The sequence below is a fragment of the Amphiprion ocellaris genome, chromosome 3 (genome assembly GCF_022539595.1).
Source record: "Amphiprion ocellaris isolate individual 3 ecotype Okinawa chromosome 3, ASM2253959v1, whole genome shotgun sequence".
NCBI classification, from domain to species: Eukaryota; Metazoa; Chordata; class Actinopteri; family Pomacentridae; genus Amphiprion; species Amphiprion ocellaris.
The window spans coordinates 22,479,685-22,494,974 of NC_072768.1; the positions used below are offsets into that span (position 1 = coordinate 22,479,685).

A 15,290-nucleotide genomic window follows, 5' to 3' on the forward strand; every position below is an offset into this window, starting at 1 on the left:
GACTGCAGGATTATGTCCATCTCAGGGCGGGTGACATAATCTGCAAGAACTGTGTAAGTGGGTAATCTCTCCATGGGCTCCATATCAACTGGATGTACCAGAGCCTCAAGTGCCAACAGAGCGGCTCCTTCTAAAAGAAGCCCATCTCGCCCCTTAGCCGTGTGCTTTATTACATAAGTCCTGCTGTCCCATTTCCACCCACCCATCCTGTATGTACGCCGCGGAGCACAACTTAAAAGTGCTGAGAAGACTTTCAGTGCATATATGACAGGTTACAGTCCTTACTTCTGTGTGCAAGTCCATAAATATTGGATTAAAACACATGCACTTACTTTCAATGTTACTTTCAATGCAAGCATGCCAACTAGCTGACTTGAAAACCTGGCACCAGGTCTACTGCCTCAGGAACTACAGTAAGATAAATATTTCATATTGTTACACAACCCTCTCAATCAGCCAGTTAGCATAACCCAGTGCAACAGCTATTACTCAACTACATGAGACGAGCAGGAATGCAGCAGCACTTTTGTTGTCATGGACAGAGCACTTAACAGTGTCCCCTTTCCACAGCTTTATCGTTTTATCATGTCCCCAGAAATATGTGACCAGACCAGAGGGGTAGGGCACTTTAATTAGCTGAGCACTCTGCACTGAGCATACAGAGCATTAAGGACACCTGGTCTTTTTCAAAGAAAGTGCAAAACATTATCCCTTGTGATTTTACTTATTAACTAAGCTTTCATCTTAATCCTGCGGCTGAGATGAAGGTGATGAAGAGACGGTGAGGTGAAGAAGGATTATGAAGACTTAAGAAAATGTATTAAAAGATAAACATGTTAGGAAAATTCAGTGTTAAAAATTTGACTGTGCTTTTTGTGACTAACAACATATGACACAGCTAGCTATAGCCAAATGCATGCAGCATTCACAAGTGCTAACTACGGTATGCAGTACAGTGTCTTTATAATTTATTCGTGCAACAATGAAAAAGAAATGCTCAAGAAACTGGAAGAGAGTGTAAGTTATGATTTTCATATGACGAATAAGGAATTTAAGCCCTGAAATCTCACCTTACAACAGATCTCAGAAGCATATAGTGACTTTTTTGAGAAAAATTTACCATGTGGCTCCCAAATGTTTTCCATGTGACCTTGTAAGTTAAAGCAATGGCTACTGGTAGCCCTTTGTCATGAGTTGTATATGAGTGGGCTCACACAAAGAGCAGAGGTGAAACTATCCAGGGGTTCTGGGTGAGCCGATGGCAGGGTGATTAGTAAACAAACCACTCAGCAGTCCCTGGTTAGACTCGTAGCTGGACAGACATTTGCTGCAGTTCATTCCCTAACCTGTGAGTAACTTCAAGGAGGATCTGTCCATCTTTATAGTTTATACTGGACTGCACAGTGGATCGGTGGTTAGAACTGCTGCCTTGGAGCTAGAAGATCTCTGGTTTGCGTCCCGGCCTGGACCTGGGATCTTTCTGTGTGAAGTTTGTATGTTCTCACTGTACGTTTGGGTTTTCTCCAGGCAGTCCGGCTTCCTCCCACAGTCCACAAACATGCTCAGGTTAATTGGTACCTCTAAATTGTCTGCAGGTGTGATTGTTTGTCTCTATATGTAGCCCTGTGATAGACTGGTGACCTGTCCGGAGTGTCCCCTTCCTTTGCCCTAAGTCAGCTGGGATAGACTCCAGCCCCCCATGACTCTAATGAGGATTAAGCAGTGTATAGATACTGGATGGATGTTAATGTTGCCAGTTAGCAATAAATCCAAAGCACAGCTGATCTGAGGCTGATGTGAATGTGAATGATATTTTTACCTAAAGGTGGCGCAAGAATAAAATTTAAGGGATGCTATTAAAATCCACCCTGAAGTGAACTGGTGAAGTGTAAATTTCATGAAAATCCATCTCATAGTCTCTTAACTTTTAAAACAACTATAAAGTCAACCACGTGACGGAGAAGTCAGAGAATCATTTGGATTCATCCTCAGCAGACCAAGAATGTCTGAATAAATGTAATGAACAAAAAACATGAACTCAGTTTGACACAGGTTTAAATTATTGTTTTTTCATGTCATGTTCATTATTTTGAGACCTTAAAGAAATCTCTTACTGGGTTCTGATCACTGTCTCCTGGGATAAAATTAGAGAGGAGACACTGTGCTATGTTTTGACATTTAACCCTGATCTAACCTCTTCTGAAAAAGTCCTCAGCAGTCTGCAAGATGTTTCAGATGTTTCGTCTTTCAATCCTTGAGGGGACTTTTTAGTCTTACATGATATGCATCGCTCTGATTCACTGGCAATGAGTTTCAGAGAAGACACAGGCTCATAGTCTTTCACATAATTTCCACCCAAGTCAACAGAGACCCAGCAGAGCCTTGCCTGAATTAGCATGTACTCTCCATGGCCTTGTTGCACTGCCTTCCTGTCCAGAGCAGTGAGCAAGCAGTAACTCTGGAGGAAGGGCAGGAGATCGTGGGAACCGGCATGTCACCACAGCCTGGGCCACGTCCCAAAGAAAGCTCCTTCCCGAGAACAACATGACGAACTCCGCTAGCTGCATAGGAGGGGAAAAGAAACCAAAGAGGAAACTGGAGAACAATGAAGAAATGGATGTGACACTACTGCTCGACTATAGGTCTGGGTGGGAACCCAAAAGTCTGTTGTACTGGAGTCAGAGCCAAGCTTTCTCAAACTCATTGACAAAAAACAAGTCCCAGTTCCCACAGTGACCTTTCCCACGCTGCTGCTCGTATTGTATATTTATACTTCTCTTGTGGAACTGTTTCCCTTCTGACTTGTACACTGCATGTTTGTCTTTCCTTATCTTTGTGGACGTGCTTGGGCTGTTGTTATTTTGAACTTGATCTCGGCTTTATTCAGGTCTTTCAACTGCAGGGTTTTGTCTAAAGTTGACAGTATCTGAGTTGGCAACTGTTGCTGCAGTTGCTGAAAAAAGCAACAGAGAGTGGAAAAGAAAGTTTGGCTTTTGAAAGAATCCTTTGCCTTAGTATATGTGCTACATCCAGCCTCCAGCAATCAGTCCATATCAAAATTAGACATTGTCACTTTGAAGGTCAGTTTGATGTCCTTCATTACAGGTTCATCAGACTTGTTTACTGGCATCAGGTTTTGTTCTTGTTTTTTTTTTACTAATACTATTAAAACACATAAACAAGACACTGTTGCATTGCATCTTCAGCAGTGACAAATGCACATATTATTCCTGTTTAAGTTAGCCAAAAACTACAGTGCCTAGCTGTTTAGCTTCCTGAAACTTCAAATTGAAACCACATATTTCTTACTTGTATTTAGTCTTTCAAACACCATCATGTTCTTTTAGTTGATTAGCTGAAATACCAGAATTTCACATATATTTTGCTGTTGTACTGAAGTGAACTTGGATTAATCCTGTATTTGGACATCGATAATGAAATATAAAAGCAGTGACAAGGCTACCAGGAGTGCAGTGAGCTCCTTTGTGAATGTAGAACCACTGCGACTATAGATTTTCACATCCTGCCAAACTAAGCAAGATGAGCCCTGGTCAAAAGGTAATGACTGCAGTCTATTCAGTGCTTTATATGGAGAGTGGCTCAAAGGAACCAGGTCACATGTGGCCTCAGAGTGGAGACGAGATTCAAATTTCTGTACAACAATGATAGAAAACACAAAGGAAGAGAATACTGCAGTGCCTTCAGGACAAGTCTTTCAGTGTATTGGTGAGGCCCTGCCAGTGTTCAGACTTGAACCTTGTCACCTGAAATCTGTAGAGACACAGAACATGACTATTTGAACAATAGAGGCTCACAATGCAGGCTGATGGAGCTGGAGAGGCTCTGCGAAAAAGAAATGAGAGATGTTCTCCTCTTAAAATTATTCTGTAACCCTGAGGATCCTAAGCCTAAAGGTGTTTAAACACATGCTAAATCTATGTTTTACTGTCTAAACACAAACGTAAAACACATATTTGACTTTATTTGTAAATGCACAAACCTGCTGATGTCTTATGAGCCTGTTCACAGCCTTACATCCTCAGGTTAATCCCTTCAGGTAGTTCCAAAGTCGAGGCTTAAATATAAGGGTTACTGAGCTTTCTCCATCAGGGCCCCTCAACTTTGGAACGACCTGCCTGAGACGATAAGGCTTCTGAAAACCGACGTTTTTTAGATTTGCTTTTATGTGAAATTTACTTTTAGCTTTCATTAGTTTTAGTGTTTCATTCTATATTATGTCCTATTTATTTTAGATGTTCTCTCTTGCTTTATTTTAATTTTACCTGCCTGGTTCTTCGGTTTGATGTCATCTTTAATTCTTTCATTCTCTAATTTTTTGATTTTTAATTTCTAACTTTTAACCCTCAGTCTTATTCTTTAATTTTTGTGCTGCCTAGTTCCTTTGATATGCATGCTAATCTAGCTAGTTATTCATTTAACTTATCATTTTTACTGTTTATTTCATTGGACTGATCTGCCCTGTCTCCTTATGTCTTGTTTGATTGCCTCTGCGTTTGCATGTTTTAACTGTCAAAACACTTTGTGAATGCTGCTCTTAAGTGTGCTATATAAAAAAGTATTATTATTATTATTATTATTATTATTATTATTATTATTATTATTATTATTATTATTATTATTATTATTATTATTATTATTATTATTATTATCATCATCATCATCATCATCATCATCATCATCATTATTATTATATAAAATCAACCTCAAGCAACTTATTTACAACAGTTAATACAGGCTGCCTTAAAGGAAATGTAATGTTTGCCGGTTTTCTACTAATATATCACATTAGGGAAAGTTGTCAATTTGCATATTTCGCAAATCAGAAAAATATTAATTTCAAATATATTGGTGAAATGCTCAGTGAAAATGTATTTAATTTTCTTTCTGCTATAATAGCCAATGACTGCAGCATTATTAAATTATTTCTTGTCATACGTAGGCACAAGTTTCATTTGGTCAGGTCACAGAAAGATTATGGTCTGAAAAACTCCACAGTGCCTAACCGACTTTTAACCAGAATGCTTCCCAAACCTTCCCAAAAGTGCATTTGTTGACTAAACTACAGCACACACTGGAGCCCGGATGCAAAACCCAGACTGTCCAGTGCTCTGTGCAGCCGCCATCCACCCTGACCAACTCTCTGCAGCAGCAGTGTGGTAAATGTAAAAGTACAACTTCATTCACTCAAAATTGGATAAAATAAAGCAAGCAACACAACAGGGAAAAAAATTGTAAATTGTAGGACACAACATTAAAGATGTTCATAAAGTAACACAATGTATTTCAGCTTTTGTTTTAGATATCGTAGGTTTTTACTGAATAATGCAATTCTTTAAGGAATATAAAAGGAAAAGACACAATGATTAATTAAAAAGAGCAATTTATTTCTTAGCTTTCTGACACTCAGATGATGCTCGATAACTACCTGAAAATCCTAATCCTTACAATTTCACAAAGTTGTCTACAAAGAACTATTGGTAATTTACATATCAAGAAAAAATTCTGGTGTGTTTGTTCGGAGTTGTTTTTCTGGTCACCTGGTGAATGTAAGTCAAATATCCACTGTCCGTTTTGCTCAGACTTAGGTCTCCACCATCTCTTGAGTAAAGAACTGTGTTCCTGCAAAGGTTGTGAAAGATATTACTACACTACACTATATTAATATTAATTTAAAGTCCCCTTTCATGCTAGAAGTCACATCTAATATCTTAAATATTATACATATATGCTTTTTTCTACCCCAGAGCCACAGAGCTGGGTGATAATTGCCACTAAGTTCAACTATGAGTGACACATTTCTCTTCACACTGTCATTTGATCTGTTAAGACAAAAATATTGAATATGGACGCTTTAAGCTAACAAACAAACCATATGAAAAAGGTTTCTGAAAACCACATATTTTAGCAGGTGGACTGTTATATTAAGTCTAAACTGAGTAAGTGAATTATACTCTTGGGTGATTGGGCATATAAAGTTGTAGCAGATACACCTGATCTTTTTTTTGCCTGCTGCTTCCAAACTTTGTGACAGAGGAGGCAAACATCGGTGGATGGCAGGAGGGCAGGATGTGGAGGTTTGGTCCTCCACGCTTCTTGTTGTGATTCTCTCCAGTGTTCTTTTAATCTCTTTGACAAAGCCTCTTGCAGGAAGCTATGCCAGATATGTCCGGCCCGTCACGGCTTTTCCAGCAAGGCCCGTAAGTGAAGAATAACACAGTTTCACTGAACAATCCCCAATCGCCACAAACAAGGCCAAACCAAACAACAGAGGGTTTAACCAAGACCACGGTTGTGCCGACTCCAGGGAATTCTTTCCATATTTTGCTTCTGGTGAGTCATTCGATGCCTGAGTGAATCTGGGCAAAACAAGGGCTGCAGGGCAGGATCTGCTTTCTGCATCTCTTCAAAAATAGCTTTTCTTGGCCAGATTGTTGACAGTCATTTATTTAAAAAAAAAAAAAAAGTATTGCAAAGAAAATGTATCACAAAGAAAGAGAATAAATACTGTGTTTTGACAGCCAGACGAGGCCTGATTTATATTGCATTAAATTCCTTACATTCTTAAATCAAAGCAAAAGTGGACAGTATAATTTTACATTCTAGTGGGATAATCTTTCCAAATGATACTCCATTCATAACTTTTCTACCCTTCTCTGTAATTACAGAACTTCATACTAAACCACATCTGAAAATACAGATGGACTCTTGCAGTAGTGGGAAATCTTTACAGTCAGGGTGTGTACCTACAGTACTACAGGAACATGGAAAATGTTAAACAGTCAAACCGTATATAATGTCTGAGTCAGATGTTTGTGTACATTTATTGGACTTGTTTTTGCTTCAGCTAGCTGAGGCTGATTTAATAAAAAAATTTATACTGACATTTTTTCACTTAAAAATGTAATGCAAAACAACCTCAAAAAGACAAAATGCCCACAAAGACACACAAGACCGCAACACAGAGACCAAACATTAGTACAAAGAGATGCAAAACAAGCACAAAAACACAGTTAGCACAGACATACAAAACCACTGCATAAGTGTGTAAGATAAAAACACCACAATGAGATGAAAAAAATGGCTACAAAGAGACAAAATCACCACAAATATAGTGTGTTTTTATCAGCATAAAACCTACAGTTTTGAACTTTAGTAGTCATTTACCAGGACAAACCTCAGTGGTTACTACAGATATGAGTCAGGCTTAAGTCTGACTTAACAGCCCCGCCAATTGCTCAGTGAGTAGAAATTTATTGCAATAATCCCAAAAGCAAATACACACCAAACAGATGCTGTTTTCATTTCCAGCTACAGATGGAAATATGAAAATGAGAAACAAATAACAAAAACAGGTCTTTAAACAAACAGTTGGGTTTAGCAAACTCTCAGGTCATCATCATTCCCTCAACCAGCCCTGCTCCCCTCAACATGTTTCCTGAAACTGCGTCTAAAAAAGTCTACCAGGCAATAAATAATATCATATCACACTAATATCAGTTATATACAAGGGTGTTGTCTTAGAGAGGGAGGTCTTAAATGTTTAGTGGAGGCACAGCTGACGAGGAGAGCTATAACTTACTGTCAATATTCTAGTTTTATTGTGTAAGAGCTCATATTTTATAGAGAAAACTGACACTTGTAATAAATTTCCCATACCGCTTTGAAAATATTTCATTTCCACCGCATGATTATCATGACCAAAATAATTTGTGATAGCAATATTATCGTGATATCTATACAGTTTTTTTAGCGCGTGTTTTTTGGAGGCAGTGAAGTGTCTCACCCTCCTCCCATATGATATTGTATGGCATTACCACATTTGCTAATTGTCTTATGGCAACTTGCAGCAACTAGTGTTAAGGTGTAATACCACCACCTACCATGTTGGAGTGTGACCAAAAAAGTTACTGGACTATTTACAATATTATCATACTTTGTTATTAACACCGCATCAGTATTTCATTTTTTAAAAAATATTACAGTTATTGTCAGTAGCTGTGCATGATGACATCCATACTTGTTACTACACTCTAACAGCAAACACAAAGGCTTCTCATGCACTGCTCCTGTACATTATTGACCTCTTTCTGCACATCACTCTGCCATTGTCTGAAGACAAGGTGGAACAAAACAATCTGACCTGATTCCTTTATTATCCTGTGCCATCTGAATACCAAACGCTTGAACAGTCCCTGTAATAAACTAGTAGTTATGACTCAGATAACAACAACTACACAGACAGAATGCAATGTACAGACACGGCAGTGAGGCGGACCCGAACCTGTCTGCAAAGTGTTTGTTTGAACATGTTTGAAGCTCCAGAAGGGAGTGGTTTTGCCATGTGATGATCAGGAAGAATCAGACAATCACAGGAAGGTGTCCACTTTCTATTCTGTCCTTGTCCTGCTGCTCTAAAGTCTTGAGTAGCAGAATGAGATTAAAACAAATCACACTCTTGTGCAATATCAGGAGAACAAACAAAGCCAGCAAAGCTATTTTACTTCATGAATAGACAGAGAACCACAGAAATGCACAGTTCCTCATTTTATGGCTCTAAAATCACATGTGAAACCAGAAGCATCTGGCCTCTGTGGTGCTGTAAAGCTGATTTCTGGTGTGAGGGAGCCCTCTGTAGGTCACACTGACACTGAGGAGTCTGGCTAGTTCACTGCAGCATGTCTTTCGTAGAGGAAAGCCATCTCCAACATGAGGTTCACTAGGTTTTATTTATAGACTTTAGTATGTATCAATATCATGACTAATCTTACAAATGGTCATAGCTGATCCCTTCTGATGAATAATAACTAGTCTCATATGTGAGTGGGGTTTGTTGTTGCCACAGTCTAGAAGATGCCACTGGATGTTGTCTGTGGTGGATGATTGATCTCTCTCCTGACAGCCTCCCTTTCTCCTGCTCAACAACCTTTGGCCTCATCTCAGTGGATTCTGACTGATTTTGCATAGATTAGTAATATATGGGTCATTCCAGAAGTGGAGGGTATTTTACGTCCCATGCATCAAATTTCAAACAATCCATGTACAAAATACTAAAACACGCAGTTGTTATGTAAATTTACCAGTCCTGAGACCATATCTAAAAAAAAAAATAGGAGAAAAGAATGTTTGAAAATATTTTAACAATACCAAATAAGTCTGGAGTTCCCCCCAAAATGACATCTTTGTCTTCTCAAACCCTGATGACCAAACTGAATCTCAAAGAAAGCAGTTGAAATGAAACCTAAACTTCCTTTTTTGGTATTTTGTTTTTTTTTTCCATTGATGTCTCTTGTAAATATCTAGCTTCTAACCCTGAGAAAAAGCTAACATTAGCATGGATTAGCAACCCCGTTACTGTGATTAGTTAGCAAACAATAAATAAAACATGGAATAAAAATTGTACCATTGATGTGTAAGCTGAGCCAATCAAGTCTTTGATAGTTTATTACCTATTATTGATGAATGTGTAGCAGGAAAAAAGAGAAGGTATGTATATACACACACAGAAAAACTTTGAAGCCCAAATGTCCTCCAATTCTGGAATGACCCATATCTTTACTTACATGAAATTCAGTTTGTGAAATATGTATTTTAAAAAGAAAATCAGGAAAGAAAGGTTTGCCCTTTATCAGTATACATCTGCTTCATCTGGATACAGCTTGTAGGCTGCTGGGCATCTACAGACTCTTTGTGTAATTGCTCATACATGCAATTATGTCTTGTGCTTTCTCCTGCAAACGTCCAACCAGCTCACGAGGGCATCTCAACATCTAGCCAGAATAGCTGTCGATTAAACCTTGCTTTGTAATTCTGTGAACTCCTTTTTATCCGTTGGCCTGCAGTGGCCCCAGTTGGAGACAGATTTATCATTAGTATCCAAGTGGGTTTTTAGTGTTAGTCCACCAGAACAGCATAATGAGTTTGTAAGTAAATAGCACCCCCTGTGCTTACAAGGAGAATTGCCCCACATTGTGTAAATGGATACAAACAAGACAATAAGTGATTTGTTTTCTGTCTTAATAGAAGAGGACAGTTGCATTTCTTACAGTAAAGCATAATAAAATATACACACCAGTTTAACAAAATTTGAAACCTTTATTTCAGATTTCTTTTTTCTTTTTTTACAAAAAACAACAACGAACAGTTAAGTGCACCTTGGAATGCTCGTTGGTAAATGGACCCAGAGTGTTGTCATGATTGCTCGATATTAATGCTCTTCTGGTGCGTTAAGACGGCGGCCACAGACACCGAACGACCCAAAGCCCCTTCTCCAGGACCACAGGGCTGTTGGTGATAAAACAAGGTGGCCTGCACGATTTCTCCCCAACACCCTCCCCCAGTCCAGTTCCCCCTCTCCTCCTCACAGCAGCGCTCTACTCCTTTGCAACTGCGAATGGCTTCTCCACCTCGATTTTGCCACAGTCGTGGATGACGACGTCTTTAAGAGGTTTGTCGCGGCTATCTGTCTTAGTGCTCTCAATCTTTCTCACCACATCCTGAAAGATAGAAACAGAAGAGCTCAGGATGTTTCAGTAAACTTGCATTATCAAAATTGTCCATTTTAAAGCAGCAAATGTTTCCACTATTAGAAAACAAAGCAGAAAAACAAAGACAAAGCTGCATTTCCAGTAACCATACAGTCATCTGCATAAAGAAATATATTTTAGAGCATCATTCTAATTCAACTCTAATAGCTAGAGAAATACTCATTATACAGAATGTCACCATCAGCTATTACTATACATTTTTTTTATTTTCATCATTGTTATGAAAACAATGAGTACTATTACTGCTTTTAATAAGTTATAACATTCATTTTGATTCATATGGTCAAATTGAAGTCAATTTCACTGTTTTATAAGGGTCGTTCCAGAATTGGCGGACATTCTTCTCTTGTCTCATCCCGATCATAATTAAATTGAATCTCAAATAAAATAGCTAAAATTAAATTTAAATTTCTTTTTCTGGCATTGTTTTTTTTTTTTATTGATGTCTCTTGTAATTGTGGGAACATTTTTTTAATCAACATAATATTTTAATAATAATTATTATGCATGGAACATGTGATCCACAACAACCCTTTTAGCATAACCTTTTTAGCTGGTAGAAGAAGAAAATAGTGAATCTCATGATGCACTGGAATTTATATCAAACAGTTTTCCAGAAGAGTGGGTAGAGCAAAGCCATGTCCTCTCTTCTATTTTTCATATTTTCACAACATTGTCAGCATTGATTGAATGTCTCACTCTACCTCATGCAACCCTGTTATGCATAGTGTCAGGATAAGACATTCTTTTTACTTTTTTACATCAGTCAGTTTGTCCTCTTGGTCCGCAGTAACAGCTAGCTAAATATCTAGCTTCTGCTCCTGAGAAAAAGCTAACATTAGCATGGATTAGCAACCCTGTTACTGTGACTAGAGTTGGGTTAGAAAACAATAAATAAAACACGGAATAAAAATTTGTACAATTAATGTGTAAGCTGAGCCAATCAAGCCTTTGATAGTTTATTACCCATTATTGATGAATATGTAGCAGAAAATTGTAAAAGAGAAGGCTTACTTTTGAAAAATTTTGAATCCCAAATGTCCCTCAATTCTGGAATGACCCACATGCAGTTTATACACAGTATATACAGTAATCTATATAAATGCATTAGTAAGAGCAGCTTTTCTGTACAATTCTAATCTGAAAAGTAAGCAGCAACTATAGCAGTCACATAAATTGCAATAAGAAAAATAAATCAAAATTGCAATTAAGTACATGTACGTTTCATTACTAGTCAAACTGCTGCTTGTCCAGTATCAGTCCTGATGTGACTGGCATGTTTGTACCTTGATTATTGAACTTCTTTTTTTGAATTTGTGTGCAAACTACTCAATTTTTTATTGAATTCAAAGCACTATCATGTGCTTATTCATCCAGAGAAGTGACAAAGGACAATATTAATCAGCACCTGTAACAAATGAAACTGTTAATCTGTCATGAGCTTATTTGCAGCTTAAGCCACAGCTGTGTCTACAGGAGCTCTGGCTTTAACTGCACCTGTGGTTTAGTCTGATCACAACTGTTGTGCTCTACAGATATTACAGTGGACATCCCCGTGCAGCTAAACCTGCTGCAGGCCTGGTTTACCTCATATATAACTTAAACAGCTCAGACAATCTTATTAATTTGGGGTGTCAATATGTGCTCGTTTGTCACCATGACAAGACAAGAATTATCTATAGTGACTCTGAAGTGGAAAGAGAGCAGGAAACCGACGTCTATTTTACTAGCTACACCTCAGCTGGTGAAACTAAATATGGCACGTCAGTTTCTAGATAACAACTGAATCCGCACTTCATATTGGAAGGCCTTTTAAGATAGATTTGTGATAATGGGCAGAAACATAAACACAATCCATTCACGTGAGACCCACCATGCCCTCCAGAACTTTTCCAAAGACAACATGTTTGCCATCCAGCCATGAAGTCATAACTGTGGTGATGAAGAACTGAGAGCCGTTGGTGTCTTTGCCAGCGTTGGCCATGCTGAGCCAGCCAGGGCCGTAGTGCTTCAGCTTGAAGTTCTCATCGGGGAAACGGTCTCCATAGATGCTCTTGCCTTCACAAAGAGAACGGGAAACAGAAGTTGTAATCTTTGCACCTGGATGGTATGACTTAACTGCTGTCTAACATTTATCTTCACTTTATCTGATGATATTTTATTATTCATGAATACTTAGCCGCACAGCAAAACTATCTGAACATCTGCCAAATATCAAAAGTCCTTGACTGGTATGATCACAAAAATGGCAAAGTGACACTTAACTGAAATAGCTCTAATGAAAAGCAGATTCTCTCTGTCCTTGGGTCATTAATGCTTAAAACAACAGAAGGAATCCATCATTTATTACAGTTATACTGACAAGAAAAAAAAGATAAGTAGCAGACACTACTGTCCCTGACACTACACACAGTTACACCTGTTTTCATCAAAGTCTAAACTATTGCTCAAGTCATTAATGTTAACGACAGTCCTGAGCAAATTCATTCCTGCAGAGAAATCTGTACAAAGCAAAGACAGAAATGGAAATCTGTGGGTTTCAGGGGACAGCTCACCTCCAGTACCGTCTCCTCTGGTAAAGTCTCCACCCTGGATCATGAACTGCTTGATGACTCTGTGGAATTTGCTGCCCTTATAACCAAATCCTTTCTGTTTGATCAGAACAAACAAAGCAACATCATACACAACGTTCCAAACATCAGAAATGATATCAAGTTCCAAGTATTTGACATTTAAAACCCAGTGGATACAAACTGCAAAACAAACAAAGAGGCTCAGTATTTCTCACCTCTCCTGTTGCCAGTGCCACAAAGTTATCGACCGTTTTGGGGACGGTCTTGCCGAACACCCCGATGACAACCCTTCCAACATCCTCGTCTCCAATTCTAATGTCGAAGAACACCTACAAAATAAGTCAGGTTATGAAGTTATTACACACCAATGTCTCTCACAATGAATCACAAATTCTCCCATTTTGACTTTTTATGCTAGAATGGATGAGTTGGCATCATTTTTAAATGTACAGTGTAACCCTCCCATTATTTTAAGTATTGCTCATTTCTCAATCTAAAGGTTAAGATTTCCTTGAGTTTGCCTGCAGCCACGTCCATGTGATCCATGTGAACCATTTGAAAGCCAGCAGCACGTTTGAAAGGCATGTGCCTTCAAAAAAAAAGAAAAAAAAGCCAAAATTACACCACTTAAAAACTACAAAAAATAGGAAGAATTATCAGATTCTGAATTTTCAAAATGACTACTAGTAAACTACTCATCTGTGGTGTGTGGTTCCATCACAATCCAGCATTAAAATCACTGTATTCTCCAAGTCAAATGTAAAACTGCCAATAATAAACCATTTGCTCTAACCAGATTCTGTAAAACAACACCCAATAAAATCAGTTCTCCCGGATGCTATAATGAAGCCAGCTCAGTCATGTGATAGAAAAAATTCTGAAGTGAATGCCAGTGTACACAGAGCTGATAATGAAACCAATAAGAAAATGCAAGTAGTAAAATATCTACCGTATGTAACGTTACCATTAAAGCCTGTGGACACTTGAAAAATGCTGTACATGTTGATTCCAGTTGACTCCACTTGATGATTTTAAGCATTATGTGTGTCACATTACACAGAGGACATGTTTGAGTTCTCTCTGGCTCTAGTCACAGAGGTGCAGGACTTTAAATTACAGTACAAATGAGCCCACAGTGAGTTAAAATGTGAAATAGAAACTGATCGGGGTTCAGAGGTTTAAAGAGATCCTCATCTTGTGCCAACTTTAACAGTCACTGAGCTCATTTGTGAATGTGTTAAAATTACAGGACAAAGGGGAACATGGAAGGTGTTTAAAATAAGGTTTGAGGGACGACAGTTCTGATATACATGCATTTATCTTCAGGTTTTACAGTCAGTAGTCCCTTCTTGTCTTAGCTGAGGGCCAGTGCAGAGCTTCCTGTAGCTGTGGACGTGGACAAACAGACACAGCGAGGCCAGACTAAACATCTGGGCCTCACTGAGCTGCAGCTTAGTGGCCTGTGTTCCACAGGGCATGGCTCATCGACTCTTTAATCCTGCAATGCTAGCTGAAGCTCAAAGACAGCAATGTAAAATTAATGCATCTGAGGCTCAGGCCCTAGCGGCGATCACGACAGCTAGCTGCACCGACATTAACCTAGCTGGAAGCAAAGGCACGTCCAGTTGTTTCAGTCCGGCCCTGACGTGATGGCATGCTTCAGGTAATAAATGTTCTCTGCTACTGCAACGACCAATGCTAGCTACAGTATCAGACATCAGCCGTCTACCAAGTACCGTTAGCTCATCAGAGCAGACAAGCCCACAGGTCCAGGCTTTAACAGAAGGATGAAGGCCAACTTGTGTGTGACGTGGCTTTTTACAAGCTGCCGCTGCTAGTTAGCTTTAACGCTCTGCGGTGAGGAAGGACTTTGATTTTTTTTCCTGCATGATCGACTAGCGAGATAGCTAGCCAGCTAACACCCACCTTCGCCGTCACTTTGGGGCCTTTCTTCTTCTCGTCAGCGGATGAGCCATTTGGGAACGCGAGAAAAATCAGCGATCCCACAATGATCGTAACGGCTACAAGGAACTTCATCCTTCTCTCGCACAGTCTCACCATCAACAAGAACAAATGAACAGTCCGAAGACGGCCTGTTAGTCGTGCTAGCTTTATATGGGCCGGCGGATGGAGCGGTATCCGGGGTGGAGAC

At 39.0% G+C, this 15,290-nt stretch overlaps 1 protein-coding gene across 1 annotated transcript; it reads right to left on the minus strand.

The window, feature by feature from the left end:
• Positions 1-10,093: 10,093 nt before the first annotated feature.
• Positions 10,094-15,290, minus strand: ppib (peptidylprolyl isomerase B (cyclophilin B)). The gene is made up of 5 exons (XM_023292953.3): positions 15,065-15,290; positions 13,354-13,467; positions 13,121-13,214; positions 12,439-12,623; positions 10,094-10,514 (listed from the first exon to the last, which is right to left on the minus strand). Exons 1-5 carry the CDS (start codon positions 15,197-15,199, stop codon positions 10,392-10,394), a joined length of 651 nt encoding a protein of 216 aa, XP_023148721.1. The 5' UTR covers positions 15,200-15,290; the 3' UTR covers positions 10,094-10,391.

Excerpts from the sequence above, each read along its gene's own strand:
- ppib (XM_023292953.3), bottom strand. The coding sequence starts at position 15,199 with ATGGTGAGACTGTGCGAGAGAAGGATGAAGTTCCTTGTAGCCGTTACG. Across the intron at positions 13,215-13,353 it reads TGGCACTGGCAACAGGAGAG|AAAGGATTTGGTTATAAGGG; the intron begins GTGAGAAATACT and ends CTGATCAAACAG. Across the intron at positions 10,515-12,438 it reads GAAAAGTTCTGGAGGGCATG|GATGTGGTGAGAAAGATTGA; the intron begins GTGGGTCTCACG and ends TCTATCTTTCAG.